The sequence below is a fragment of the Bos javanicus genome, chromosome 4 (assembly GCF_032452875.1).
Source record: "Bos javanicus breed banteng chromosome 4, ARS-OSU_banteng_1.0, whole genome shotgun sequence".
Taxonomy (NCBI): domain Eukaryota; kingdom Metazoa; phylum Chordata; class Mammalia; order Artiodactyla; family Bovidae; genus Bos; species Bos javanicus.
Window position 1 is genome coordinate 114,256,731 of NC_083871.1, and position 27,460 is coordinate 114,284,190.

A 27,460-nucleotide genomic window follows, 5' to 3' on the forward strand; every position below is an offset into this window, starting at 1 on the left:
TACCCCCCACCCCCACCCCCTGGGGAAGCATGCGTCACTGGATGACAGGGTGGGGGGTGGAGGCCCTGGATCGCAGCTTCCTGCCCTTTTGTGTCCCCCAACTTGAGTCACAGGGGGTGGCGGGGTGGGGCGGGGGTTCCAGGAAATAGGGGCCGGGAGGGAATGGAATACCCTAATGCCAGACCCAAGGACAAAGGGTCAGAGCGCCCTTGCTGGGCCTGTATCCCCAGGAACCCGAAAGGACTCAACAGTAGGAGTCCAGGAGTGCTTAGATGTCGGCAAGGTGGTCAAGCAGAGCCCTGGGGTAACCCTAGCAGTCCCTGTGGTCACTGAGAGCAAGGGACTTGTTGTCACCTGCTGCGGCCACAGTGCCCACCTTCTGCTTGACGCCTCAGGGTGAGGCCAGCAAGGGCGAGGTGGAAGGCCTCCCCTCTGGTCAGACACCCCCGCAGGGTTCTTTCGGGCACTCTGGCTAGCCCACCCCGCCATCCCACTTCACCCCAGTCCCTGCGCTCTGGCCCCAGGGTTCTGCCAGACACCTGGGTTCCCCCTTATCACCCTCCTTCTCAGAGCGGAACCCAGGCGTCTGGCGCTCCACCCTCTGGGCCAGCGGGCATGGAGCCGAGGCTCTGGAGCCTCCCGGCCGGGCTAGTTCCTGTCCCATTGTGTGTATGAGGGACGGGGCGGGGCGAGGGCCCCCTCCTACCGCCCCCTCCCCTTCCTAAGGAAAAGGCCCGAAGCTCTGCTGGGAGCCACAGAGCAGACGGAGGCCGCCCGTCCGCCCCAGCGACATGGGCAACTTGAAGAGTGTGGGCCAGGAGCCCGGGCCCCCCTGCGGCCTGGGGCTGGGGCTGGGCCTCGGGCTATGCGGCAAGCAGGGCCCAGCCTCCCCGGCACCTGAGCCCAGCCGGGCCCCCGCACCCGCCACCCCGCACGCGCCAGACCACAGGTGAGGGCCACGGAGGCCAGGGCACAGGTGGCAGGGTTGGGGCACGGCCGTCGAGGCCTGCAGGCTGGGCTGGGGAGGGTTGGAGCCTGCTTCCCACTCCAGAGAGCCAGGTGGCAGATGCCAAAGGCTCTCGGTGCAGACAGATCACCAAGGAGGCTCAGACCAGAGACCCGAATCGGGGCCAGCAAGCAGCAGGTGAAAGCTGAGGGCGAGGCTGCCAGCGTAGCAGGTGCGAGTGGCCAGGGTTTGAGGGCAGCTCAGCTACCAAGAGCTGTGTGACTCGAAACAACTTACTTAACCTCTCTGAACCTCCGTTTATATCAAATATGGACCGAGCGGTCCTTTATCCCTACGGGGTTGTTCTGAGTTGCTGGTTTACGGCAAGACTTCACACACAGCCGTGACGATTTAACGGGAATGGAAAGGAGCTGGGGAGAGAGAGGGTGAGGGACTGAGGCCATGGGGGAGAGACTGAGAGCCTTGGGAAGAACTGAGAGCACAGGGCAGCCAGGTCCCCCTTCCCCTCCTGCAGACCCCTCATCCCACTGGCCATCAACCCCAAAACTCAGCCTGCAGCCCCGGCCCCCAGCAGGGCCACCCTGCTCCCACCACCCACCTCCAGGGCAGAGGTCCCTGGGGACAAGGACCAGGTAGGGTGCCAGGCCAGGCAGGTGGCTCTGCGGGGAAGGGCTAGGGGCCAGAGGCCCTGAGCACCGGGCGCTCCGAGCCCCGAGGTCCTCCCTTCCTCCTCGAGGCTGGGCCAGCGGCTCTGGGAGGAAGTGATAAGGCCCGTTAGGCTTCCCTTCACACACACACTGCAGCCACTGTCAGGAGGGGCGTGAACTGGAGGGAAATCTGGGCCAGGAGTCTCCACCGGGGCTTCCTTAGGCTCATCCCGCTCCAGGCCAGCAAGGGCTCATGTCAGCCTCCGGGAGGATGTCCAGAGGAGGCCGTGGGGACCAGGACCAGCCTTGCGCCAGGGCCTCGGGATCCCAGCGCCACAGCCCCCATGGCTCCGGGTCTGGCTGAGAATCTAGGGTGGATGTGAGGTGGGCCTGGGTATAGAAGGGGCAGTTCAGCCCCTGGACAATCTTGACGTCCTCTGAGCCTCAGATCGCTCATCTGTACCCCCAGGGGAGGCAGGGGGCGATACCACCCACCTCCTAAAGCCGTAGTGGGTGCTGTGAGGAAAGGTGAGAAAGCATGTGGCAAGAAACGAGTCACGGGGCTCCTGACGCGGCCAGAGAGGTCTCTGGGACACTCCTTGAGGGTCCCGTGCTTCTCTCTCTCGTGACCCAGCCCAGCTCCCAACAGCCCCACGCTGACCCGGCCTCCGGAGGGGCCCAAGTTCCCTCGCGTGAAGAACTGGGAGCTGGGGAGCATCACCTACGACACTCTGTGCGCGCAGTCCCAACAGGTAAGGCCTGGAGCCCTGCCTGTGTCCCAGGTCAGGGTCCAGAGGGCTGAGGCCCGCCGTCCGGGAGGAACCGGAGGGGCTGAGGGACACGCTGGTGGGGTACTTTGTTCATTCTCAAGCCGCCCTAAGCCAGCCCAACCTCCCGGCTGTTCCCGGCTGTTTGCTAAAGTCTTAGCTGGGAGCCACAGCCCCCAGCCCTCCCTGGGATCCCAGACTCTGCCTCCAGGCCCCAGCCCCATACCCCTCAACCCGCCATCAGCCCTGATCTGGTCCTGACCTTGGCTCTCCTCCACCGACCCAGGACGGGCCCTGCACTCCCAGGCGCTGCCTGGGCTCCCTGGTGTTGCCCCGGAAACTGCAGACCCGGCCCTCCCCGGGACCTCCACCCGCTGAGCAGCTGCTGAGCCAGGCCAGGGACTTCATCAACCAGTACTACAGCTCCATCAAGAGGTGAGACCCTCCCCTGAGCCCCTCCTTGTCCTACGGCTCAGGTCCTGCTGCGACCAAGAAGTGGGTGACACTTCCCTCGAGGCAGCTCCCATTCCCTCCCCCCATCCTGATACTACACGGGGGAGGGGGGGTCCTGAGCTCAACACCCGCCAACACTGCACCCCCCCTAAAAAACGCTTGCCGAGCCTGGGGGGGGGTCCTCCCCTGCCTACGACTTCCTCCTGCTCCCCTCTTCTGCCTAGGAGCGGCTCCCAGGCTCACGAGGAGCGGCTTCAGGAGGTGGAGGCCGAGGTGGCATCCACGGGCACCTACCACCTCCGAGAGAGCGAGCTGGTGTTCGGGGCCAAGCAGGCCTGGCGCAACGCACCCCGCTGCGTGGGCCGCATCCAGTGGGGGAAGCTGCAGGTGTGGCCAGCCGGCAGGCACCCAGTGTGGGGGCCAGGGGATGTGGAAGAGAAAAAAGAGGGGTGTGACAAGCTCCCGAAGCTTCCTGGGGCAGGGGGGGTGGTCCCAGTAATGGGGAGACCCCTGCCCATTCCCCCTAGAGACTAGCATCCTAGGAGAGCCCTCAGCCCAGGAGCCAATGGCTGGTTGTTAAGACCCACAGCAGTGCCCTGGCTGGGTGGGGAGAAACAGCCAGATGGGCAGAGGGGTGCACTGTGTAGGTGAGGACAGCTGAGCAGTGATCCCTGGGGCAGGGGTGGAGTGGGGGGGGGGGTTGTCAGAGCAACAGAATCTTCCAGAAAAGTCCCTCACTTGCCCATCCCAGCCTCCTCACCCCAAACACTGCTCCCTCCCAGCACACACACCCCCCCCACCCCACTGGAGCCTCTGGCCCACACCCTCCTCCGCACGCCCGCCACATGACTCACAGCCAGCCCGCCCTTGTTACTGGGACAGCCTGACCCATGGGGGAGCTGGGTCCATGACCTTGGCCTCCTTAGCAATAACTGGACACCAGAGAATTTGGAAGGAAGCCATGTGCCCTGTAAATCCCAAAGGAGTCCCAAATAAAATCAGAACGGTCCTGTCTGACTCTGGCACGACCCTGGAAGTTGGTCGAGGCTGTGGCTCAACTCTGAATCCATCAGAGATTTTGTATTTGACCCACCCTTGACCCCAGGCCTGCCGCCGTCACCAACACAAGTCCCCTCCTCCCTGAAGCAGGAATCAGACCTCCCAGCCTCTGGGGCTTCCACCCCCCAATTAGGATGGCTCCTCCTAGCATCAGAATGCCAGGATGGGCAGGGTCCCCGGAGGCCGCCTACTGCAGCCACCCCCATTCCCATCATCTGTGTGCCCAAGGAGGGTCAGAAGATGGAACGGGCTCACCCGCCTTTGCTTGAGCACCGTGAGAAACAAGGAACTCTCGCCACCTACACCCTGGGTGGCCTCACGGCCACGTGGTGGCCTTTCCCCAGTGATCAGTTTGGCAGTGACTGGGTCCCTCCTCTGTACCAGGGACCAAGTCAGCCTACAGGGATGGGGAGATACTCGCCAGCATAAGGAATAGGCCAGGCTATGCTGGGTGTGTGGGGTGCAGGACAGGAAGGATCGATGTGGGGCCAAAGGGTCAGGGAGGCTGCCCAGAGAAGAAAGAGCCCTAGTTCACAGTTCTCGGCACCGCCAGCCTTCAAGGGCTGTGGTAAGGTTGTCAGTCCCTGCCCCACTTCCCTCCTTTCTCCTGGGGCTGCTGCTCAAGACCCACACCTCCCTCCTGTCTCCCTGCTGGGATGGCTCAGGTGTTTGATGCCCGGGACTGCAGCTCAGCACAGGAGATGTTCACCTACATCTGCAACCACATCAAGTACGCCACCAACCGCGGCAACCTTCGGTGAGTGCCTCCCTCCCTGTCGGCTCGAGACCCCACCCTGCCCCAGCGCGAGCCATGGACCCGGGCCCTAACCAGCTCTCGTCCCCTATCAGCTCGGCCATCACAGTGTTCCCGCAGCGCGCCCCGGGCCGCGGAGACTTCCGGATCTGGAACAGCCAGCTGGTGCGCTACGCAGGCTACAGACAGCAGGATGGCTCTGTGCGTGGGGACCCAGCCAACGTGGAGATCACGGAGGTGGGCACAGGGAGAGGAGAAGGGGGACCCAGCAAACGAGGAGATCATGGAGGTGGGCACAGGGAGAAGAGAAGGGGGGACCTGCCAACGTGGAGATCACGGAGGAGGGCATGGGGAGAGGAAAAGGGGGGACCCGCCAACATGGAGATCAGGGAGGTGGGCACGGGGAGAGGAGATGGGAGGACCCACCAACATGGAGACCACGGAGGTGGGCACGGGGAGAGGAGAAGGGGGGACCCGGCCAACGAGGAGATCATGGAGGTGGGCACGGGGAGAGGAGAAGGGGGACCCGGCCAACATGGAGACCGTGGGGGTGGGCACAGGGAGAGGAGAAGGGGGACCTGCCAATGTGGAGATCACAGAGGTGGGCATGGGGAGAGGAGAAGGGAGACCCGCCAACATGGAGATCAGGGAGGTGGGCACGGGGAGAGGAGATGGGAGGACCCACCAGCGTGGAGACCACGGAGGTGGGCACGGGGAGAGGAGAAGGGAAAGCCAGCCAGTGAGGACCCTGGGAGGAGGCAGAAGGGTCCAATGGAAGAGCGGTCAGCGTAGCAGGGGGAGGAGACCTCACTGAGACGAAGGAGGAAGGGGGCCCTGAGGAGACTGCAAGGCTCGGCCCCCGAGACCCCGCTCCTGCCCCTCTCCCCCCAGCTCTGCATCCAGCACGGCTGGACCCCCGGAAACGGCCGCTTCGACGTGCTGCCCCTGCTGCTCCAGGCCCCAGACGAGGCTCCAGAGCTCTTTGTTCTGCCCCCCGAGCTGGTCCTTGAAGTGCCCCTGGAGCACCCCACGTGAGCACAGAGGGGCTGGGGCAGGTGGAGGCGGGGTGGCCAGGCGGGTAAGGCTCTGCAGAGGCTGATCCCACGCCCTGATGCCCCCAGACTGGAGTGGTTCGCGGCCCTGGGCCTGCGATGGTATGCCCTCCCGGCCGTGTCCAACATGCTGCTGGAAATCGGGGGTCTGGAGTTCTCCGCGGCCCCCTTCAGCGGCTGGTACATGAGCACGGAGATTGGCACGCGGAACCTGTGTGACCCTCACCGCTACAATATCCTGGAGGTGAGGACCAGTGTGGCGGGGGTTAGGGGGGATGTGCCGGATGTCAGTAACAGGGAGAAATCTGAACACGCCAGGTCCAGCCTGCCTGCTGAACTAGAACCGAAGGTTGGGGCAAAGGGGGTTCCCACGTGTGAAGATGTAGTTATTTTTCGGGGGATGGGGGCTGGAGCTTTCATCAGTTTCTCAAAGCACAAGTGTGCATCATGTGTCCTAAGTCGCTCAGTCGTGTCTGATTATTGTGACCCCGTGGACTGTAGCCCACCAGCCTCCTCTGTCCATGGGATTCTCCAGGCAAGAATACTGAAGTGGGTTGCCATGCCCTTCTCCGGGGGATCTTCCTGACCCAGGGAATGAACCCGCATCTCTTACGTCTCCTGCATTGGCAGGCAGATTCTTTACCACTAGTGCCGCCTGGGAAGCTCTCTCAAAGGGTATTTTGACGCAAAACATGTTAAAACCCATTTTAGAGATGAGAAATCAATGGGGCGGACAAGTCACTGGCGCCAGGGTCCCTTTCTGCCCTGAGGTGCCTTTGCAGGCAGGCACGTGAATCAGCCCCCAGTGAAGCAGGCGGGCCTCCGGATGGCCACCCACGCACCCACACTCCCTCCCCTCATGAGTTAGAGACAGAGCTGTTCTCTGCCCACCCTCCCCCACCTCCATCCCAACCGATGCCGGGCACCCCTGCCCCCAGGATGTGGCCGTCTGCATGGACCTCGACACGCGGACCACCTCGTCCCTGTGGAAGGACAAGGCGGCCGTGGAGATCAACCTGGCTGTGCTGCACAGCTTTCAGGTACACGGGCCCCGACGAGCCAGGAGTGGGACTGGAAGAGAGGGAGGCACTTAGATGGTGGGCTCTGAGCACCTAGGCCGCTGGTCCCAGTACAGGAACCCAGCCGACTGGCCCATGCCCGGTAATTGCGGTCCCCGGGGGCCTTCCGGGCTTCGCACTTTAGGGGACCCACTGGATTCTGCAAACTCTAATTCTAGGATCGAGTATTATAATTTGAGGAAACTAGGGTTTGCCGAGGACTTCCGCGGGATCTCAAGAGCTTCGGCTATCTTGATGTGTGGGCTGGGGACAAGGTGGGCACACAGACATCGGAGCTCAGAGCTGCTGCTTCTGCCGCTGACTTGGTAGCAGGACCACGTGTGCCCCAGGCAGGGGTGACGCTGGCTCCGGGAAGGCCGTGCATGTTAGGTTTGGGGTGAGTGGCCGAAGTGCGGGTCTGTGGGCTGGGCCTCAGCCTGGCCCCACCCCTTCCCTCCCTCTCCCCAGCTCGCCAAGGTGACCATCGTGGACCACCACGCCGCCACGGTGTCCTTCATGAAGCACCTGGACAACGAGCAGAAGGCCAGGGGGGGCTGCCCCGCCGACTGGGCCTGGATCGTGCCCCCCATCTCAGGCAGCCTCACGCCCGTCTTCCACCAGGAGATGGTCAACTACATCCTGTCCCCTGCCTTCCGCTACCAGGTACCCACCCCACCCTCCACGGGCTCCTGCCCACTCCGCCAGGGGCCTCCGACCTCCCTTTCTTCTCTCCTCTCCCCGCTCACTCCCGCCCCTCCTCATCCCCCTACAGCCAGACCCCTGGAAAGGGAGCTCGACCAAGGGCGCCGGCATCACCAGGAAGAAGACCTTTAAGGAAGTGGCCAAGTAGGTGCCTCCCCCCGCCGGGTGGGGGGCTGCCCTTCCCCCACACCCCAGGGGACCGCCCCACCCCCATCAGTGGTCTGGGCACACCACCCCTGCAAACCCACCAAGACCCTGCTCTTATGGGGAGGCCCTTGGCTCTGTGCGCCTGGGACCCCCTTCATCCCCTCCTCGCCCACAGCGCGGTGAAGATCTCTGCCTCACTCATGGGCACCCTGATGGCCAAGCGAGTGAAAGCAACCATCCTGTACGCCTCTGAGACCGGCCGGGCCCAGAGCTACGCTCAGCAGCTGGGGAGGCTCTTCCGGAAGGCCTTCGATCCCCGGGTAGGGCTGAGCCCAGCAGGCAAGGGTCTGAAAAGAAGTGGTGGTGGTGGTGGGGTGTCCTGGCCCTATCCTCATTCACACGCTGGAGGACGGGAGAGGGTCACAGTCAGGGCCCACGAAGAGTCCGGGACCCTCAGGGACTCAGGGATCAGGTGAGGGCCTGAGCCTCGCCCTGCAAAGAGGACTAGAGTGAAACAGACCGGGGCAGTGGGCCTGAGTCCCCAGGACTCCATCTTCTCCCTGCCTGCAGGTCCTGTGCATGGATGAGTATGACGTGGTGTCCCTGGAGCACGAGGCGCTGGTGCTGGTGGTGACCAGCACCTTTGGGAATGGCGATCCCCCGGAGAATGGAGAGGTGAGGCCTGCCAGGGAAGGGGGCACCTGGCAATAAGGGAGACTCAAAACTGAGCGCGGCTGGGCAGCACCCTGAGTCCGAGTCCCTTCCACTATCAGAGCAAGTGTTTCACACTTGGGAGGCACTTCCTGACTGGTCAGGCATTGACAGATGGGAAAGGCGGCAGCTAAAGTGAGATCGCAGCTTTTTGTCTTTTCTTCCTTTCTTAACAAAAGAAAAGACCACTGCTCGGATGCTAACAGAAATTAGGTAACCTCACTTTCTGAACGGATCTTGAAAGAAACCAACTGGAGTAGAGTCCCACGGGCCAGATGACTGACTGTTAGCCCTCGCCTTCCCTGCTTCCCGGTCGCGGCAGCCCCCAGCTGCATTCCTTTCTGGAGCTCTTGTCTGCTTCTGCTTTTAGACGTCTTCCCACTTACACCTCAAGTCCCCTAGAGCAGGACGCCCAGAGGGCTTCTCCCCCACCACGCTGCCCCTTCGGTCCTGCATCTGACCTCGCTTCTAAAGGAAAACACACTCACCAGCTGTTTCTAGAGTGAGAGTCATGTTTGCATCCGTGGGACCCACCATCCTATTGAGACAGAGAACATTACCAGCACTTAGAAAGGCCCCTAGTCAACTCCTCGAGTCAATCCACTTCCCAGTCTCCCCACCAAAGGCGACCCCCGTCCTGATTCCTGTCGCCTGCGTTAGAAGGTCACGGAAAGGGGGCACGCGGTGTCTAGCTTCTTTCACCCACCCCACTTTGGAGGCTTATCTGGCTGCTGGACGATTCAGTGCTTCATTCCTGTCCACCTCGGGGGCGTAAACAGTTTATTTCTCTGCTCCCCTGCTGACAGACACCTGGGCTGTTTTACAGTGCTTGGTATTGTGGATAAAGCTATTATGAACAGTTTTGTACGAGGCTTTTGTGGCCTTATGTTTTCATTTATCTTGGATAAATACCTAGGAGTGAAACTGTTGGGTCACTGGGTAGACCTATGTCTAACTTTGAAACTGCCCAATGGCCAAACCAATTTGAACTGCACCCTTAAATTCCGTGCATTTCAACGTATGTACATTTTTACCTCAAATTCTTTTTTTAATGGAGGAAACCTAGGAATCTGCCCCATAGAAAATGGCATATATTTACTAACGACATGAACAAGAATATTAATAGCAGCCTCCTCATGGTATCCCCGCACTGGAAACAATTCAAATGACTCTCAGTCATAAATGGGAAAAATATATCGTGGTCTATTCAAACACAATGCAGCAACGAGGGTGAACAAATTACAACCACACACAACGAAACAGATGATCTCAGACATCACGTACGAGTGGGAAAGAAGCCAGACACGAAGAATCAGACCATCAGACTCACTTTGTACCAAGTTTAGAAACAGGGAGGACACATCTCTGGTGTTTTAATCAGGAGAGCGGGTGGTGACCCCAGGGCAGGAGGTGGGGACCTGGTGACTTCTAGGACGCTGGTGACGTTTCTTGATGGGATGCTGACTACACAGGTAGGTTCAGTTTGTGAAAAGCTATAAAGCTGGGCGTTTTATAACATGGGTGCTTTTCTGTGGGTACATTATACTTCAAGATAATGTTCAGAAAATAAAATTAAAGTAGCACATGTTAATTGTGGAGAACTTGTAGACCCACCACCTAAATGCATCTGCAGCGAATCCCGGGATGTTATGGCCTTGCTGTGGTTTGTTTTTTCCTGTGCAAAGGTTGGCATGTGTAGTTCTAAGCTGTTTCCATGGCAGCACGTGATAACGGCTTAGCTTTCTAGAAGGTGTTAGCGCCGCTAGTGTTCAGGACAACACAGGGAGACTGAGAGCTGTTTTCCACCTATCAAATTGGCTGAAACATTACGGAGTGGTCACCTCCAGCGTGGACAGGATCCTGGAGGACAATCTGATGACCCATTGAGTTTTCAAATCCTGGCTCAGAAAGTCCACGTCCAAGGACTACCCTCCTGAAATATGCAGAGAAGGAAGCAGGCACACATGAGTGTTTGAGCATTGTTCGTAGACCATCCAAATGTCCCTGTCAGAGGGAGATCTCATACGTAATGGTACCTACAAATGATGGGGTGCTGGGTCGTCATTTAAAAGACTGAGGTCAGTGTTGGTGTGTGGACATGAAGGACACCCATGATAGGTTATTGGCAAAAAGCAGGTAAGCATAATATGGTCCCATTTTCACTCAAAAGGAAAACTAGGGACTTCCCTGGCAGTCCAGTGGTTAGGACACGGTGCCTTCACCTTGGGGGACCCTAGGTTCAACCCCTGGTTGAGGAATTAAGATCCCACAAACTGCATGGCATGGCCAAATAAATAAATAAACTTTAAATACAGACATATATTAAGCACAATGAAAAAGGGGCTAGAAAGTGTAACAGCTGTCCGTGGTACACCTGCTCTGATGGATGAGACTGGAGGGAAGAGAAGGGTAGGGTTTCTATTTTATTACTTGACACACTTCTGTAATGTTTTCCAAAAGCCCATACCTCTTTTTGTTTTTGTTCAAAACAAGTTAAAAATTAAAATCATAACTAATGGTAACACGGACTGCTCCAGTGCAGTATGAGCGTCTGTACAGTCTGAAATAAAACAAAACTAATCACGATGCTAACACTTGCCCTCACCAGAGTTTTGCAGCTGCCCTGATGGAGATGTCGGGGCCCTACAACAGCTCCCCACGGCCGGAACAGCACAAGTGAGCGGGGGCGGGGGTTGGGGTGGGGCGGAAGGGAGGAGGAGTGAGGGAAGGAGGAGGAAGGGAGGCATTTGGAGACACAAAAGGAAAGAGGGCTCTGGGCTGCAAGTCAGCCTCCCAACAAGCTGGAGGAAGCTGAGCGCAGGCCTGAGCCCCCCCACCTCGCCGCAGCCTCAGCACACCCTCTTGCTTGTGACGCACCCACTTTCAGTCCTGGGACTCTGAGGGGCCCGTCTCCTGCAGAGAGAGGAGGGGAGGCGGGGCCTAGGGCTCAGGGACCCCTGGACGTGGACCCTTAGCCAGGAAGCCAAGCCGCCCCCCACCCAGCACCATGGAGGCAGAGCCCCTGAAGCTGCCCCCGGGCGGTGTTCAGGCCCAGATGGGTCTCCTCCCCTGTGACACCCTTGTCCCCTCATCTCCTGCAGGAGTTACAAGATCCGCTTCAACAGCGTCTCCTGCTCAGACCCGCTGGTGTCCTCCTGGCGGCGGAAGAGAAAGGAGTCCAGCAACACAGACAGCGCGGGGGCCCTGGGGACCCTCAGGTCCGGGGGGCCTCAGCGAGGGGGGCTCTGCTGGTTGCGGGGGGGTGGGGGGCGGTGAGCTGCCTGGGCACCAGGGGCGAGGACGAGGGGATCTGCCCTGACGGCTCCCGGTACCCCAGGTTCTGTGTGTTCGGACTGGGCTCCCGGGCGTACCCCCACTTCTGCGCCTTCGCGCGAGCGGTGGACACCCGGCTGGAAGAGCTTGGAGGGGAGCGGCTGCTGCAGCTGGGCCAGGGCGATGAGCTCTGCGGCCAGGAAGAGGCCTTCCGTGGTTGGGCAAAGGCGGCCTTCCAGGTGAGCTCCCCCACTCCTGCCACTCCTCCAACTCCAATGCTGACTCCTTCCATCCACCCCCAGACCTGCCACATGGAGGAGGCTGGGGCCTCACCAATGCCCTGACTCTTTGGGTTCTCCAGCCCCTTCCAGCTCCTCCAAAATCCACCCTTATATTTCACCCCACTGCACAGCCAGACCTTCTGGCTGAGTCCTGATTAGTAATGATAGACATGGCCCCGACGGCGCCGGAAGCAGCAGCCAGGGCCCCAGCAGGCAGGCACAGAGGCACAGTCGCTCCCTCTCCCAGGTGGGTGCAGGGGAGAGGGTGCAGGGCAGGATGAAGGGAAAAGGGAAGACAGAGGCAAGGGCTGAAGCTGCGAAACTACAGGAAGTCAGGGGCCAGACAGGCTTGGGGTGGTGCCTGGGCCGGAGGGGGTTCCTGGGCTAGGGGAGAACAAGGCGGGACTTTCTCAGCCTGGACTTCCTCCAGAGCAGCCCTGCCTGGTCTGGGGACCACTCCTGGAGCTGGGGGCGGGGGGTTCCTTCTCCCAGTCCTGACACGGCTCAGGACACTGCTGGCCCCACCAGGGTTCCCAAGGTTGAGCTCAGCAGGCCTGGACTGATGGCCGAGGAGGAGGGCTCCCCAGGAGGAGGGGTGGGGAGGGCCAGCCAGCACAGATGGAGGCTTTGCTGGAGAGGAGAGTGTTAGTCGCTCAGTCGTGTCTCACTCTTTGCAACCCCATGGACTGGAGCCCGCCAGGCTCCTCTCTCCATGGGATTTCCCAGGCAAGAATTCAAGAGTGGGTAGCCATTCCCTTCTCCAGGGGATCTTCCTGACCCGGGGATGGAACCCAGGTCTCCTGCATTGCAGGCAGATTCTTTACCATCTGAGCCACCAGGGAAGCCCTCGCTGGAGAGGAGAAGAGGGAATGGAAAACAGGAGTAAAGAATCCAGACAAAGGGAAGCGACAGGAAGCTGGGAGCGCGAGGAGAGAAGGCGGGGAGCAGGCATGAGGCTGGCGGACAGCGCTTAGAAACACAGGGCTGACGGGAGGGGCATCCAGACAGAAGCAGGAAGGCTCTGAGCTGACCAGGGTGGGAGCAGAGCGGGGTAGGAAGGAAGGGAGGGGGCCAAGGAAGGAAGGAAGAGATATAAGACATTACACACACAAAAGAAAGATTAACAGGACTGGCGATACGGGTGGGAGGGGAGGCGGCAGCCAATCCTGGATGAGCCGTAGGTTTCACACTAAGGGACAGGCTAAGTGGTTTGCCAGGCTTGCGCCTGAGCAGAAACAAATAGGATACACACCCTCCCAGGGTCCTGCCCCAGGCCCCGCCCCCCTGTAGCCCCTGGTGTGTGGTGCAGACCAGCCAGAGACCCCTCCCATTCTGCACCCACTCCAGGACCACTTAAGGGCTTTACCTAAGCTTCTCACTTCATCTGCAGCAGACTCTAAGGAGGTGTGTAAAGACTGGGAAATGGAGGCTTGCAAGCTGTTAGTCTAGGAATCCCTGGGCTTCCCCGGTGGCTCAGATGGTAAAGCGGCTGCCTACAAAGTGGGAGATCTGGGTTCGATCCCTGGGTCAGGAAGATCCCCTGGAGAAGGAAATGGCAACCCACTCCAGTATCCTTGCCTGGAAAACCCAATGGCAGGAGGAGCCTGGGAGAAGCCTGGTAGGCTCCAGTCCATGGGGTCGCAGAGGGTCAGACATGACTGAGCAACTTCACTTTCTTTCACTTTCAGTCTAGGAATCAGACCGTGACCTTGGGTCTGAACACACAGATGCCCTCGCTGAGGGCTACTTACTGTGTGCAAGGAGTTCTGTGCCTCTTGCAACACGAGATTAACACTCACCAGGTTAACTACTGAGTGGGTGTGACATAAATACATGCAAAATAGTAGCCAGCACAGCGGCACCAAGTGGGCTAAAGGACAAGGTGCCGTCAGCCTCTGTTTCGGGGAGGTGGCAAGGATCCAACAAGCCCTTCATCAGCCCAGCCCGTCTGAGCTCCCTGCTGCTCCGCTGGTCCTCAACATTCACCTCACCCCCAGGCCTCCTGTGAGACCTTCTGCGTTGGGGAGGAGGCCAAGGCCGCCGCCCAGGACATCTTCAGCCCCAAACGGAGCTGGAAACGCCAGAGGTACCGGCTGAGCACCCAGGCCGAGGGCCTCCAGCTGCTGCCAGGTGGGGCCTGACGTCACCCCAACCCTGCTGGCCCTCTGGGCTCCGGGGGGGGCCCAGGACCCACTGACTCGGGGACCAGGCCTGAGTCCCTGGCTCGGGTTCAGTCTCATCTGCTCCCCTCCCCACCCCCTCACTCCTCAGGCCTGATCCACGTGCACAGACGGAAGATGTTTCAGGCCACAGTCCTCTCGGTGGAAAATCTGCAAAGCAGCAAGTCCACGTGAGGAGGGCCACTCCCCACCCCCACTCGCCCACCCCTGCTTCCCCAGACCCCAGCACCCCCAACCCCCACCCACCCACCCCCGCTTCCCCAGACCCCAGCACCCCCCGCCCCCACCACCCACCCCCGCTTCCCCAGACCCCAGCACCCCCCACCCCCACCCACCCACCCCCGCTTCCCCAGACCCCAGCACCCCCCACCCCCGCTTCCCCAGACCCCAGCACCCGCCTCCTCGCCCCCAGCCCTCCTGTAACTTCCCCCTCTCCCCACCCCAGCCGGGCCACCATCCTGGTGCGCCTGGACACTGCAGGCCAGGAGGGGCTGCAGTACCAGCCGGGGGACCACATAGGCATCTGCCCGCCCAACCGGCCGGGCCTGGTGGAGGCGCTGCTGAGCCGCGTGGAGGACCCGCCACCGCCCACCGAGTCTGTGGCTGTGGAGCAGCTGGAGAAAGGCAGCCCAGGTGAGGGGCCGTCTAGGGAGCGGGGGGGTGGGGGGCCAGCGAGGGCCGCTCCATCCCTCTGGCCCCAGGGTCCCCTCAGGGTCAGGACCCGATGGAAGGCTGCTGCAGCCCCCACTCGCAGCCACTGTGCTATCTCCATGGATTGAAGCTCCTTTCTCAGAACCCACCCCGAGCCCCCACAAAAGGCCACCCCTCCCTCTGGGCCCGTCCCCATCCCCAGCTGTCTAGCCTGCTCTGCCTTCTGCTGCCCCCTGGCCTGGAGTTACAATAAGATGAGTGGGGGAGTGGCAGGGGCCCAGACCAACCCAATCCAGCAGGGGCCCTCAAACACACACACACATACACACAACCAGACCAACCCAATCCAGCAGGGCCCTTGAACACACACACACACACGCACGCACGCACACAACCAGACCAACCCAATCCAGCAGGGCCCTCGAATACACACACAAGGACTACCCAGACAGGCCCACCACCACTGTCCAAGGGCCAGCCGTCCAATGACACCATAAGGTGTGGTCAGCCCCCACGTCCTCCCCAGAGAAGCAGCCGTCGCCCCGGACAAGGCGGGCCCAGCGTGGCCCCCATCCTCTGAGCGTCTCTTCGTGCCCCCCACACCCCCAGGTGGCCCTCCTCCCAGCTGGGTGCGGGACCCACGGCTGCCCCCGTGCACGCTGCGCCAGGCTCTCACCTTCTTCCTGGACATCACCTCCCCACCCAGCCCCCGGCTTCTCCGACTGCTCAGCACCCTGGCCGAAGAACCCAGCGAGCAGCAGGAGCTCGAGACCCTCAGTCAGGTCGGGAGCCCCCCACCCCCACCCCAACCCCTGCCCCTGGTGGGGCAGCAGGGGCCCGCGAGACAGGATGAGCTGCGGGGAGGGGGACTTCCAGCGAAAGTCCGCCCCCAACTCTGGAGTTCCTATTCATCTCTGAATTCTCCAGCCTTAAAGAGGCACGCGGAAGGTGCTGGAGAAATGTTTGTGGCCCCAACTGAGGAGCAAGAAGCCCCCTACCAGGAGGCTCAGCTCAGGGGGGTCAGGAAGGGAAATCGACAGGAGGCAGGTGCCAAGCTCACTGCTGCCCCCGACCCCGCCAGGACCCCCGGCGCTACGAGGAGTGGAAGTGGTTCCGCTGCCCCACGCTGCTGGAGGTGCTGGAGCAGTTCCCGTCCGTGGCGCTGCCCGCCCCGCTGCTCCTCACCCAGCTGCCCCTGCTGCAGCCCCGGTACTACTCTGTCAGCTCGGCCCCCAGCGCCCACCCCGGAGAGGTCCACCTCACAGTGGCCGTGCTGGCGTACAGGACCCAAGGTGAGGCAGGGGAGGGGGGACGGGGCCGGGACCCCGCAGTGACCCCCGGGGCGGGGTGGGGGGGTGCGGGTCCCTCACCGGTGGCCCTCTTCCTCCTCCCCACCCCCTAGATGGGCTGGGCCCCCTACACTACGGGGTCTGCTCCACATGGCTGAGCCAGCTCAAGACTGGAGACCCCGTGCCCTGCTTCATCAGGGGGTGAGTGAGCACTGTAGGGGGGGCGGGGGAGGGCACGGGGAAGAGGAGGGCGTCTGTCCAAGCTGGGATGGACAGAGCGCCACGCGGATGGCTGAGGACAGATGGACAGGCCGGCTGCACAGGGGGAAGGGGAGAAGCCTTGGTGGAGCCTGTGAGTGAGAGCAGGCAGGCCCCGCCTAACCCAACCAGGAAGGGGCATCCCGTTAAGCCACTCACTTCACAACTCTGGCTTAGCTTTGGGCCTCTCACTGATTCGGACTTCAGGTCCTACCTTGAAGCTGCAGCTCCCAGGAACAGGCTGGGATCCCACCCCAGCAGGCCGTCCCTTTTAGAAGGTGTACCGTGTCCCTCCCTACATCCCTGGGGTCCCTCGGATATTGGCAGGCAGGCACCTGGGAACTGTGCTCCACCCGCCTTTAGTCCGGGGAGAACTAGTTAGCTCACCATAATGTCACTAAGGACTCAAGGGAAAGGGAAGGATCTCAGGACACCCTTCCATCCCTGCTGTGTCCAGAAGTCTTGCCCCATCCAGCACCCAGGAGCTGGAGGCCTAAGGTGGCACAAGCAAGAGTTCCCAGAATGCAACAGCCAGGCCCAGTGACCCGAACCCATCCAGCAGGCCAAATTATAAATAAACTGCCCATCTAGTGAACACATACCAAATGCTGATATTGAGGCTGTGGTTTCAAATACACTCAGTGAACCCATTATGAACCAAAAGGCTGTCTGCCCTTCCCTTCCCCATGCTTTCTATATCTCCTAAACGGAGACATCAAAACGTTCTTCAGTTCAAACTTGAGCTTTACTTCCTTTGACGCAACCTCCAGAAACTACAGGTCCAGAGAGTCTCTGCCAATATGGAAAGTTCTTTTACTAAACACACCATGCTCACTATAAGCTAGACCCAAACAGGTTAAGTTCTCCTCTCCACCCTGCCGAGGTTGGTAAGAGTGGGGGGTCTGGGGGTACAAAGGGGGCCTGATGGAGGGTGTCTTGGCCAGGGCTCCCTCCTTCCGGCTGCCGCCTGACCCCTACGTGCCCTGCATCCTCGTGGGCCCTGGCACTGGCATCGCCCCCTTCCGGGGATTTTGGCAGGAGAGGCTGCATGACATTGAGAGCAAAGGTGAGGCTGGGGCCCAAGGGAATGACCGGAAGGCAGGAGGGAGTCACACAATTTAGGTGGACCAAGGGGCAGGGCGCTGAAAGGCAGGAAACAGGGCAAGAAACAGGTCTCCAAAGGTGAAGTTTATTAGACCGGGGGGTGGGGGGAACCCCCTAGAGACAAGAGCAGTGCCCTGTTGGTCTGGCTTCCTGGTGCCTAGCACAAAGTAGCGTTGGATTGAATTAAGGACAAAGGGAACCTGGAAGCCTGGAGAAGACAGGGTTGGAACTCAGAAGATGGAAACGCCCCAGGTGGACTCTGGACTGTGTCAGAGGTCAATGAAGTGTGTCTGAGATCCCAGGAAGCTGACGGGTGTTCAGATTGGGCGCTGGGTGCCCAGGGGAGCTGGCCGATCAAAAGAAAGGGGGCTCGTGACTAAGAGGAAGGCACAGAGTGCAGAAGCTGAAGGTGTGGGAGAACGTGGGGTCCGAGCAGGGACGGCTGGTTGTCTCAGGCCTCAGGGCACGGATTCTGAGTCAGAAGGCCCTGCTGTAGCAGTGTCACCACTGGCCATCCCGCCAGAGGGAAGTCACCACCTCCTGTGACTTTGGGCTTCTCTGTGAAAACATCCCTCTCCTAGAGGCCAAAGAGTGGAGGGTGGTGGTTTCTGCAGGAAAAGGTGGGCTGTCGGCCTGAGTGAGGGAAGCCAGTGGGGGGTGTCTCCGGAGCTGGGTCCCCCAGGAGGGCTTGGGGGCGCTCTCAAGCCACAGTGATGCCCGCAGGGCTGCAGCCCGCCCCCATGACCCTGGTGTTCGGCTGCCGGTGCTCCCAACTCGACCATCTCTACCGCGACGAGGTGCAGGACGCCCAGGAGCGCGGGGTGTTTGGCCGCGTCCTCACCGCCTTCTCCCGGGAACCTGACAGCCCCAAGGTGCGGGACCCTGAGGGTGCTGGGGTAACCCGAAGCTAGGGAGGGAGGAAGAACCGCGGTGCGCTCCAGCTGGGCTCTGAGACCCAGGCCGGCCCGGCCCACTCCGATCGACTCGTTGGGCTCCCTTTGGGTCCCACTCACCCTCGCCCAAGCCCCGCCCCTGGCTCCGCTCCGTCTCTCCAGACCCCAGCCCCGCGCACCTGGGCCCCACCTGGCACCCGGGGCATCTCTTCGCGCCCAAGACCCGCCCGCCCCACCTCGCTCCCCTGGGGTCTGCCCTTACTCCGCGGGCCCCGCAGGGGTCCGCCCCTAATCCCGCCTCCCCTTCAGACCTACGTACAGGACATCCTGAGAACCGAGCTGGCTGCCGAGGTGCACCGCGTGCTGTGCCTCGAGCGGGGCCACATGTTTGTCTGCGGCGACGTCACTATGGCAACCAGCGTCCTGCAGACGGTGCAGCGCATCTTGGCGACAGAGGGCGACATGGAGCTGGACGAGGCGGGCGACGTCATCGGCGTGCTGCGGGTGCGGAGGGGCGGGGGCGGGGCCAGACCCGGACGGGGGCGGGGCCATGTCCGGGCGGGGGCAGGGCCAGACGGGGGCCGGGCCGACTTCCGCTCCACACTTCCACCGGGGTTTTGATCCTTCGCGCTCTTTCCCTCCCAGGATCAGCAACGCTATCACGAGGACATTTTCGGCCTCACGCTGCGCACCCAGGAGGTGACAAGCCGTATACGTACCCAGAGCTTTTCCCTGCAGGAGCGGCATCTGCGGGGCGCGGTGCCCTGGGCCTTCGACCCGCCCGGCCCAGACACCCCCGGCCCCTGAGACCCCTCTTGCTTCCCACTGCAGTTCCCGGAGAGAGGGGCTGTCATTACACTATGGCTCTACCGCTGTCCTGTCGGCCTTTACCGGGACCGGCCACCTCTCCCTCCCCTCCCAAGGTGACTTCCCAGAGACTGTTGGGATTCCCTGTACTATCTCATCCTCTCATCTCTAGGTCTATTTCCCCACCCTAAGTCCATCTGGAAGACCCCTCCCAGCAGCGGTATTCCAGAGCCTACAGTCAGCCCTTTGGTGTTTAGGTGAATTTTAGATTCCCCTCGCCTCTCTCCGGAAGTATCTTATCTTGAAACCTGATCTCTAAATCATTCAAATATTTATTATTGAAGATTTACCATAAGAGACTGGACCAGAAGTTAGGAGACCTACTAAGATGCCTAAGCCAGTGCTGTCAATTACAGTTACAGAATAATGACAAGCTTTGTCTTTTAACTTGTGCACAAGGTGTGGGGGTGGTAACTCTTGGACGGAAGAGTCCTGTCCCACAGGCTCCTCTCTGACTCCTGCCCTGGAGAAACCTGGTTTCCAGCCAAGAGCAGGCAGTTCTCCAGTGTGGCTTCCCTGCTCTTGACGAGAAGCAGGGACAGCCCTGGCTGCCAGGCATGGGGAGTCCAGGGCTAAGGTCACAAAGATGAGCAGCACAGCCGTGAGCAAACTTGACTGCTGGTTCCCCACAGCAAGAGGAGCCACAGCCACTTTCTCAGACGTCACACCGCCGTGAACTCCAAACACATCAGGCCCCTCTAGTCTTTTCCGCTCACAGTGCCCATGCCCTTCCACCAGTCCCATGGGAACCTAAGGGCCAGATGAACCTGAGCACCTACTGCCTTTCAGGTCCCGTCCCCCATCGCTCCCTGATGTGTAGCTTGGCCTCTACCTTGGCCCTGCCCACCGGCATGAGGTCACTTGGTAACTTCTCCCCGGGCCACCACTCCAGGACCGACAGTTGTCCCTTAGCCCCTCCACGTGGGGACTGTCTCCAAGACGTGTTTCCTGAGGCCTTGGGAAGCTCCTCTCCTACCGTTCCTCTGTGCTCTGGGCGAGTTCGTCAATGACTCCCAAGTCCTGCCCAACTAAGCACCCGTGGGGGTCTTGAAAGAGGGCTTGGCGTGCCTTTCCACTCTGCCTCGCCCGATCTCCTGTGACTGGAGAAGCCAGGGAGCCTGGGGGAGGAAAAGCTCTTGGCAGGCAGTCCAGGGGTTCAGGTTCCAGAGATGAACCCCCCGTCACCCCAAATTGCCACCACTCTTCCCGCCCCTTCAAGTCTGACACCACCCAATATCCTACCCATTCCTCCAGCCCCGTGAGACGATACTGACCCCCGAGGAGCCCACTCAGTCAGTGCTAGTAGCCTGGCCAGGCTCCTTCTGGGTGTCTGTGGGCTCCTGGAACCCTCCAGGAAACGAACTCTGGGTCCTCTGGGCACTCCACTGCTGTCTGGGGCTGGAGGCGGGACTGGAGCCTGGTGAGAAAGGCCATGAGTTGGGAAAGGCCATGGTGGCCGCAGCTCCCCAGCGTCTGTCCCCTGCACACCCAACCGCTCACCATCACTGGACCAGCATGGCTTCTCCTCATCTGGAGAGAGGCTCTGTGGGGGGCTGGGCCAGGCCCGGGACAGCGGAGAGGCTGAGGCCTCGCCCCACAGTTCCTGCTGCTGCTGCTGCTGACGGAGCTAGGAAGGGAGAAGATGAGAGGCCTCCCTCCTGTCCCGGTGTGAGGCTCAGCCCCAGGCCAGGTGCAGAGGCTGTCGACACCTCCTCCCCCAGCTCCTGTTGACTAAACTCCTTACACTCCAGCCCCTCCACACTCTCCCCTTTGTTCAGCTGCCTCCTCCCTCCCCTTCTCTTTCTGGCACCCCCTCTGCTCACCTGGTGCAGGTAGATGGCATGGAGACTCATCTCAGCAGATGCAAGCTCTGGGAGCTGGGCCAGCTTCTGGCCCCCAGTGCCTCCCGGGGACACACAGCTAGAACAGAGGGCACCATGAAGACACGCACAATCCCCCAGGGAGAGCCTGGCTTCAACTCCCCTTCCACATCACTCCCCACTCCAGTGCCCCTTCTCCTGGAGGATCAGCCCCACCCCTTGTTCCCGGCATCTCAGGCCCCCACCCCTCACCTTGAGTCCTGGGTAATTCGGGAAAGGGAGGCCAGGAGGCTGGCCGTGGCTGCGGCCGGGCAGGGGGCTGTGGGGCTGAGGTCTTGAGGCGGCCGGAGGGGCTGCACCAAGAGGTTGGCCAGGAAGGCCTCCGGCTGGGAGCGAGAGGAGAGAGGGTCCGGAGAGAGGACAGAGGAGAGGGAGGAGGTCTGGGAAGGCAGGAGAGCAGACGGCACCAGCGAGCAGGCTAATAAAGGGGTGAGGCCGAGGGTGGTGGGGACGGGGGAGCAGACGGGCAGGTCCGGCTCCGACTCACCAGAGGGGAGGGAGAGTTGCCGAGGGTCCCGGGGGCAGGGGGGCTGCGCAGCGAGCTGGCGCCCCAGGAGGCTGCGTCTTGCTGCACCCGGCCTCGCAGGTGTCCCAGGAACTTGGAGCTGTGGCCTGGGGGGCGCCATTGTGGGTGAACCAGGGAGAACCTCATCAAGGAGAGTTCCGTCTTCCCATCCTCAGCGCGCTGAGACAGTGAGGCCTCGGTCTGTCCCTCGGAGAGCCACTAAAAGGAACGATGGCCCTTCACGTGCTGCCACGATCGTGCAGTACAGCTTGCAGGATCTCAGATCCCTGGCCAGGGATTGAACCGGGGGCCCTGGTAGTGAAAGCGCTGAAGCCTGACCACTAGGCCACCAGGGAACTCCAGCCAACTCCACTTGGATAGCTGTGGTGGGGGCCTCGTGGGGTAGGCAGGACAGGAAACACTAACCCAGGGCGAAAGGATGGAGGCCACAAGGGGATGAGTTCAAGATCAACCAAAAAAAACACAGCCGGAGGGCAGGACCCGGGTCCAGACCCAGCGCTAGCGTAGGACATGGGCTTAGTGTTTTGCCGGCCCATGCACACTGGCTACCACTACTGGCCCAACAGCCTTGGTCAGGAAACCCATCCGTACCCCAGTCCCATCCACTGACCGAGCCGTTTCTCTCCGGTGGTCTGTGCTCCCATTTACTGGTGTGTGATGGTGCTGGGCACCCTCTTAGGGCTCTCCACCTGTCATCTCACGTGACCCTCCTAAGAGCCCCAAGCACTGGCTAGTCATTGCCGGCATTTGAGAAATGAGGGCTCAGGAAAGTGACGTGAGGAGCTCGAGGTTGCAGGTGCCAAGCAGTGAAGGTGGGGGTGGAACCCAGTTCTGCTTCCAGTGAGGCAAGCCAACGCCTACCCAACCTACCTACCCAGCACCTCCGGGGACAGGCTCTCACCTGCGGGTGGCCGTGCCGCTTCACGTCCATAAGGGCAAAGGAGCAGATGTCGCCGACCCCAGCCACATCCACAGTAAAGTGCCGAAAGAAGTCGATAATCTCCAAGGCTCGGGGCCGAAACCAGAAGATCAGAAACAAGGGGGTGAGGACAGGGGACAGGAGCTCCTCCACCAGGGAGACCTGGAGAAAGCAGGCCCGAGGCCGAGAAGGGCTTGCTGAGGGCAACCTCCAACCCCATCACTCCGGGGGCCCACCCCCAGACCCCGGCGGGCAGCCAAAATGCCCCGCAGCGCCGCTTCCGGCGTGACCCTCACAGCTCGGTATTGCAACAGCCGCGCCATCTGCCTGTAAGAGCTGGTCCTGCCGGCAGGGCCGGTCTCCTCGGGGAGGTAGTGCATGTGGGCCAAGGCCGCCTGCAGCAGGAGCTGCGGCGAACGGCCTTGGCCTTGCTCATCCGGAATGAAAGACCTAGAGGGCGGGATCGGGGTGGGGAAAGAAGGGGGCCTGCGGTTCAGAGGATGTGCGGGGGTGGGGTGGGGGTACACTAGCGGGGTGGGGAGAGGGAGGGGTGCGCGGAGGCTCCGACCCAGGACCGAGGAAAAGGGCCCCCTTCCCGGCTCTCTGCCATCGCACCTGGCCACGGTGGCCGCGATCCCGAGCGCGGTCATGGCGGTGAGCACGTGCTCCACGGCGAGCACGTCCTCGTCGTACACGGTGAGCACGAGCAGCGCAGCTAAGGGCGCGCCGGCGAAGAAGACGAGCTGGCGGGCCAGCAGCGCCAGCAGGGGCGCGGGGGGCGCGGCGGCGCGCAGGAAGGCGGCGGCCGGGCGGTAGGCGCGGGCCAGCCGCGCGCGCAGCTCGTGCGGCAGCTCGTTGAAGTGGCGCAGCTGCAGGCGGGCCAGGCGGGACCAGCGGCGAGTCCCCAGCGCGCCGGGCTCGCGCCGCAGCAGCTCGGCGTGGCTGTAGAAGGCGTGCAGCACCTGCCAAGCCAGCACCAGCGGGCTCAGCGCCAGGTTCGCGGCCGCCAGCAGTAACACCGTGCGCCGCCAGCGCGCGGCCAGGGCGGCCCGCCGGTCGCCGCGCTTGTAGGAGTCGGGCAGCTCCCAGCCGCCGCGGAAGAGCGAGAAGGGCCCGCGGAAGAGCAGCAGGTCGACGTTGAGCGCCAGGCCGCGGCTGAGGAAGGCCGCGCCGCCGCCCCAGGGCAGCGCGGCGCGGGCGGGCAGCAGCCCCTTGTTGGCCAGCGCCACCTGGTAGTTGGTGTAGCGCAGTATGCGGTGGTGGACATCCAGCTCCGTCAGCGGCCTCGGCTGCACGCACAGGCCCCCGCTCCTCTGCAGCGCCAGGAGGCGGGACTGCACCTCTGCCCAGGGCACCGAGCTGAGCTCCTCCTGCGGAGAGCCGACAGCTGAAGCCAGCGCCCCCGACCCCTCTCTATCGCGATGCCCACCCTCCGCGTGGCCAGAGCGGCATCCCGGCGTGCCCTCCCCGCCGGCCTCACCCGGGCCCTCCCGCCGGAAACCCACCGCCTTTCACGGCCGCCCCTTCGCCCTCCTCTCTTTGCCACCTACCAGGGGCACCTCATCCTCGGTCTGGGCACCTCCCCAGGCCCTTGCCCCTCCTGGGCCAGGAGTCACGTGCTCGCCAGGGACCCCCCCCCACCCCCCCCACCCCCACCCCCCGCGCCATAAGCTAAACTCCATAGGTATATGAGCTCGGCCCCTTCCAAGCAGATCTTCCAGACACGCCCCCTCCCCGTCCTGGCAGCCCTACAGGCACAAGGCACACCACAGCTGGAGGTAACAAGGCGATCACTCTTTCTCCTTCCTAGGGTGCCAGCCAGCCGGACGCAGAAGCCGCACAAGCTTTTACCTCGGCATGCTTGGAGACCCCACCCCCACCCTCATCCCCTCCATCAGATTAATCTTCCTAAGGCAGTGGCCACATCCCCATCTGGGGCAGGGGGAGGCCGTCAGATCTCACTTGCTGCTCAGCTGCAAAACTCATTTTAGCCCAGTTTCACCCAGCTTCCCCAGCCCAGCTTAGTCACGTCCCTCCAGGCCAGCCTCTCCAGTCCATCCCAGGGTCTCCCCTACCTCTGAAAGGAAGCAGAGAAGAGAAGAAAGAAGGAAGGAGAAAGAGAAGGGGTCAGGCGCCTTCCTGGAGGAGCAGTGGTCCAGCTCCCGACGTTCCCTGCGTCTGTCCCCAGCCCTCTGCTGTGGCTCGGGCTCCCCTACTCAAGGGGGCTTTCGGAGGACCTCTCCCCTTTGCTGCACTGGAGGGCAGGGTTCTGGACTTCTGAGGGGAGCAAGGGAAGTTGACTGCTGAAGGTAGCCTTTGTGCTGTGCCTTAGAGAAAGAATTAAGTACAGAGGCAGATGGAGTGAGACCAAGAGGAGGAGGGGAGAGCGAAGTGTGGCCAGGAACAGTGAAGGGGCCCACGAAGTAGCTTCCTGCAAAGAGAAGCCAGAAAGGGGGGTGGGCCCCCCGGACAGGGCCTGAACACTCAGTGGCAAGCTGGTAGGTCAGTCTCCTCATCGCTGCCGGAGATGCTCACTGCTCCCCCCTCCACCCCTTTCCTTCATGGGGCCTGGAACACCATCTCACCTCCTATCCTTCCCAGCCAGGTCTCAGTCCTTCCTGCTCTGTAAAACCACCCCTCTAAATCCCCATCATCTGGACCACAGGCACGTGGCTGTACATATCTTCCATAACTATCTGCATCAACTAAGAGCCACAACAGTAAGGACCTCAGGTTCTAACGGGTGGTACTCCACTTCCTAGCGTTATTTGGGGCTAAGCCTAGGTAGGTGTGTCACAAAGGTCTTCTGCCCTCTTTGCAGGGGCTCCTCCTGTCCGCACAGCCCGCCACTCCTCCCTATCCTCTGCCCCCCACCCCCCCGACATGGCACCCCTCCACAGACACGCTCATCCAACTCACCGGGGGGATGTGCAGGGCCTCCCTGTAAAACACCTGGATGTCCCAGTAGCTGAAGAGGTTGCAGACCGAGCGAAGCAGCTGGAACAGCCAGAAGGCAGCAGCCAGGATCAGCAGGAAGACCAGGAGGGGGCTGGAGCAGATCCTGTGTGAGGCGAGACAGACAGCAGAGACAAAGTAGGGCCCCATAGCAAGGGAGACCAGTCTTGGGGAACGATGGAGGTCAGGGAGAGGGGGCCCTTCCAGACCAGCGATTCTCAGAGTGTGGGTCCTAGAGGTCCCCTGACTCTTGTGTCTGCAAGGTCAGAACTTTTCAGCTAATATTCAGGTTTTCTGCCATTTTCATTCTCATTCTCCCAAGAGTATCCAGTAGACTTTTCCAAAGTCTATGTGACATCATGTTCACAGACGGGATGTGTGTTCCTACATTCATAGATTTTAAAGCCGTTCTTGGCTTTGACGTCTAACAAGGTAAATGCAGATAGGATGCTCAGAACAAAAGCCCCTGGGAGTTGGTTCTCAACAAACATTAAGTGTATTAAAGGTGTATTCTCCACCAACATTAAGTGGATTAAAGGTGTCTTCAAACTAAAACCTCGGAGAATGGATGATCTAGACCAAGGAACAAAAGGAGGGGAGGCTTTTGTGTTGGTCTCCCCCAGCCCCTGCCCCCGCTGGCTTTCACTCACCGCTGGGCACACTGGGAGGAGGGTAGGACAGCGTCCGACAAGGTCACTTTGCTATGGAGTGGCTCAGGTCGTGTTCGGTTACTCAGTTGGTTGGCAAAGAGAACACTGTAATCCACGCAACGAAGGAGGAAGGTTGTGAAGGTGACGATGAAAATGAATTGTCTGGGACGAGAGGAAGAGCGGTGTGCTCAAGCCTGAAGGCTGAGTGGGCTCCTGCCCCAGGCCCCAGGCCCACCGAGTCGGTTAGCCCCTCCTGCTGGGCCCCTGGGCACATCTCACCCCAGCTGGAAGACATCCTCCAGCAGGATACAGGTAAAGCCATTCCTCTGGTGGTAGCTGTAGATGTGGCCACAAGTCAAGAAGTCAGCCTGAAGCCTGATGGGCTTTTCCTGAGGATGCCTCCTGATTCCCACCAAGTCCCCAGCCCACGGCACCCATCCCCCTGCCTGCCGTGCCCCTTCTGCCAGGCTGCGCACAGAAAGGATATCTTGGTGAAGAAGCTGTCCAGGTTCTGGATGTGGTGCCAGGAGCCTGGGCACAAAAGGGAGAGCATTGGGGCGTGGCGCTCACCCGACTCCATGCCCTCAAGCTGCTGCCAGAGGCCCAGCCAGGGGCGGGGTTGGGGGGAGGGGGTGGGCAACCCTAGAGCCTCCAGGGCCTCCCCAGCCCCACACCCACCCGCTCACCTCGGAGCCCTTCCGGCACATGAAGCAGGGGCTGCTGCTCCTCCCCATGGAGGGGTGAATCTTGGGACCCCTCGGGGTCACCATCCTCCAGCCGCTCATAATCCTGCTCGGGGATCAGAGGGCCTATCCGCAGCCCAGGAGAGTCCTGGGGGCATCGGCGTGGGGGAGGGGGAGTCCCCGAGGCCGGGGGAGGGGCAGAGTGGGAACCCCAGAGAGGGGGAGCAGAGACGGGTGTCATCAAGGGCTGGGGCTGCACTGGGGGTGTGGCTGGGGTGGGGAGGGCACTGTGGCAAGGCTGAGAAGCCCCTGGGGCCTGCACCGCTGGGCAGGGGAGCCCCGAGGCTGAAGGAGAAGCTGAGGAAGGGGCCCTTCTTGTGGGAGGGACAGGGGACAGAGAGAAGAAGGAGACCCTCCCGGCCCCAGGTCCCCGACAGGGAGGAGGAGGAAGAGGAGGCAGTGGCGTGGGGAGGAGGGGCACAGATCCAGGCCCCAGGTCTCCCCAACGCCCCAACCGCCCCCTGGTCCCCCCCCAGCCCATTCGCCTCACCATCAGGCCAGTGGCTTCTCCTGAAAGCTCAGAAGGATGGGAGCTGCTGCCGTCTCCGCAGAGGGCTGCGTGGCTGAGCGGGGACTTTGACAACTAGGACGGGTGACAACAACAGCTCATGACTCAGTGGGGGCGGCCTCAGGCATCCCAACTCGCAGGCACCAGTCCAACCACTCACACCCCT

At 61.5% G+C, this 27,460-nt stretch overlaps 2 protein-coding genes across 3 annotated transcripts; one reads left to right on the plus strand and one right to left on the minus strand.

Moving 5' to 3' along the window:
• Positions 1 to 744: 744 nt before the first annotated feature.
• NOS3 (nitric oxide synthase 3) lies at positions 745 to 19,486 on the plus strand. 2 transcript variants are annotated; one of them, XM_061415180.1, is made up of 26 exons: positions 745 to 949; positions 2,249 to 2,366; positions 2,668 to 2,816; positions 3,059 to 3,221; positions 4,559 to 4,650; positions 4,743 to 4,884; positions 5,539 to 5,678; positions 5,769 to 5,943; positions 6,638 to 6,739; positions 7,226 to 7,420; positions 7,530 to 7,603; positions 7,782 to 7,926; positions 8,177 to 8,281; positions 10,926 to 10,993; positions 11,419 to 11,535; positions 11,655 to 11,829; positions 13,869 to 14,001; positions 14,143 to 14,221; positions 14,497 to 14,684; positions 15,312 to 15,484; positions 15,784 to 15,994; positions 16,105 to 16,192; positions 17,194 to 17,315; positions 18,077 to 18,225; positions 18,556 to 18,750; positions 18,892 to 19,486. In XM_061415180.1, the coding sequence occupies exons 1-26, from the start codon at positions 792 to 794 to the stop codon at positions 19,051 to 19,053; spliced, it is 3,618 nt and encodes a 1,205-aa protein (XP_061271164.1). In that variant the 5' UTR covers positions 745 to 791; the 3' UTR covers positions 19,054 to 19,486. The 2 variants fall into 2 exon arrangements, with proteins under 2 accessions (XP_061271164.1, XP_061271165.1); XM_061415181.1 differs by lacking the exons at positions 745 to 949; positions 2,249 to 2,366; positions 2,668 to 2,816; positions 3,059 to 3,221 and adding an exon at positions 3,709 to 4,461.
• ATG9B (autophagy related 9B) lies at positions 19,368 to 27,279 on the minus strand. The gene is made up of 14 exons (XM_061415204.1): positions 26,730 to 27,279; positions 26,531 to 26,574; positions 26,323 to 26,387; positions 26,044 to 26,205; positions 25,358 to 25,499; positions 23,054 to 23,808; positions 22,735 to 22,888; positions 22,421 to 22,600; positions 21,481 to 21,717; positions 21,186 to 21,319; positions 20,937 to 21,033; positions 20,614 to 20,740; positions 20,388 to 20,530; positions 19,368 to 20,231 (listed from the first exon to the last, which is right to left on the minus strand). The coding sequence occupies exons 1-13, from the start codon at positions 27,277 to 27,279 to the stop codon at positions 20,403 to 20,405; spliced, it is 2,775 nt and encodes a 924-aa protein (XP_061271188.1). The 3' UTR covers positions 19,368 to 20,231; positions 20,388 to 20,402.
• Positions 27,280 to 27,460: the final 181 nt, after the last annotated feature.

Excerpts from the sequence above, each read along its gene's own strand:
- NOS3 (XM_061415180.1), top strand. The coding sequence starts at position 792 with ATGGGCAACTTGAAGAGTGTGGGCCAGGAGCCCGGGCCCCCCTGCGGC. Across the intron at positions 6,740-7,225 it reads CTGTGCTGCACAGCTTTCAG|CTCGCCAAGGTGACCATCGT; the intron begins GTACACGGGCCC and ends CCCTCTCCCCAG. Across the intron at positions 15,995-16,104 it reads GCTGGCGTACAGGACCCAAG|ATGGGCTGGGCCCCCTACAC; the intron begins GTGAGGCAGGGG and ends CCCACCCCCTAG.
- ATG9B (XM_061415204.1), bottom strand. The coding sequence starts at position 27,279 with ATGGTGAGGCGAATGGGCTGGGGGGGGACCAGGGGGCGGTTGGGGCGT. Across the intron at positions 25,500-26,043 it reads TCCTCCCAGTGTGCCCAGCG|GATCTGCTCCAGCCCCCTCC; the intron begins GTGAGTGAAAGC and ends CGCCTCACACAG. Across the intron at positions 21,718-22,420 it reads AGCGGCACGGCCACCCGCAG|TGGCTCTCCGAGGGACAGAC; the intron begins GTGAGAGCCTGT and ends CGTTCCTTTTAG.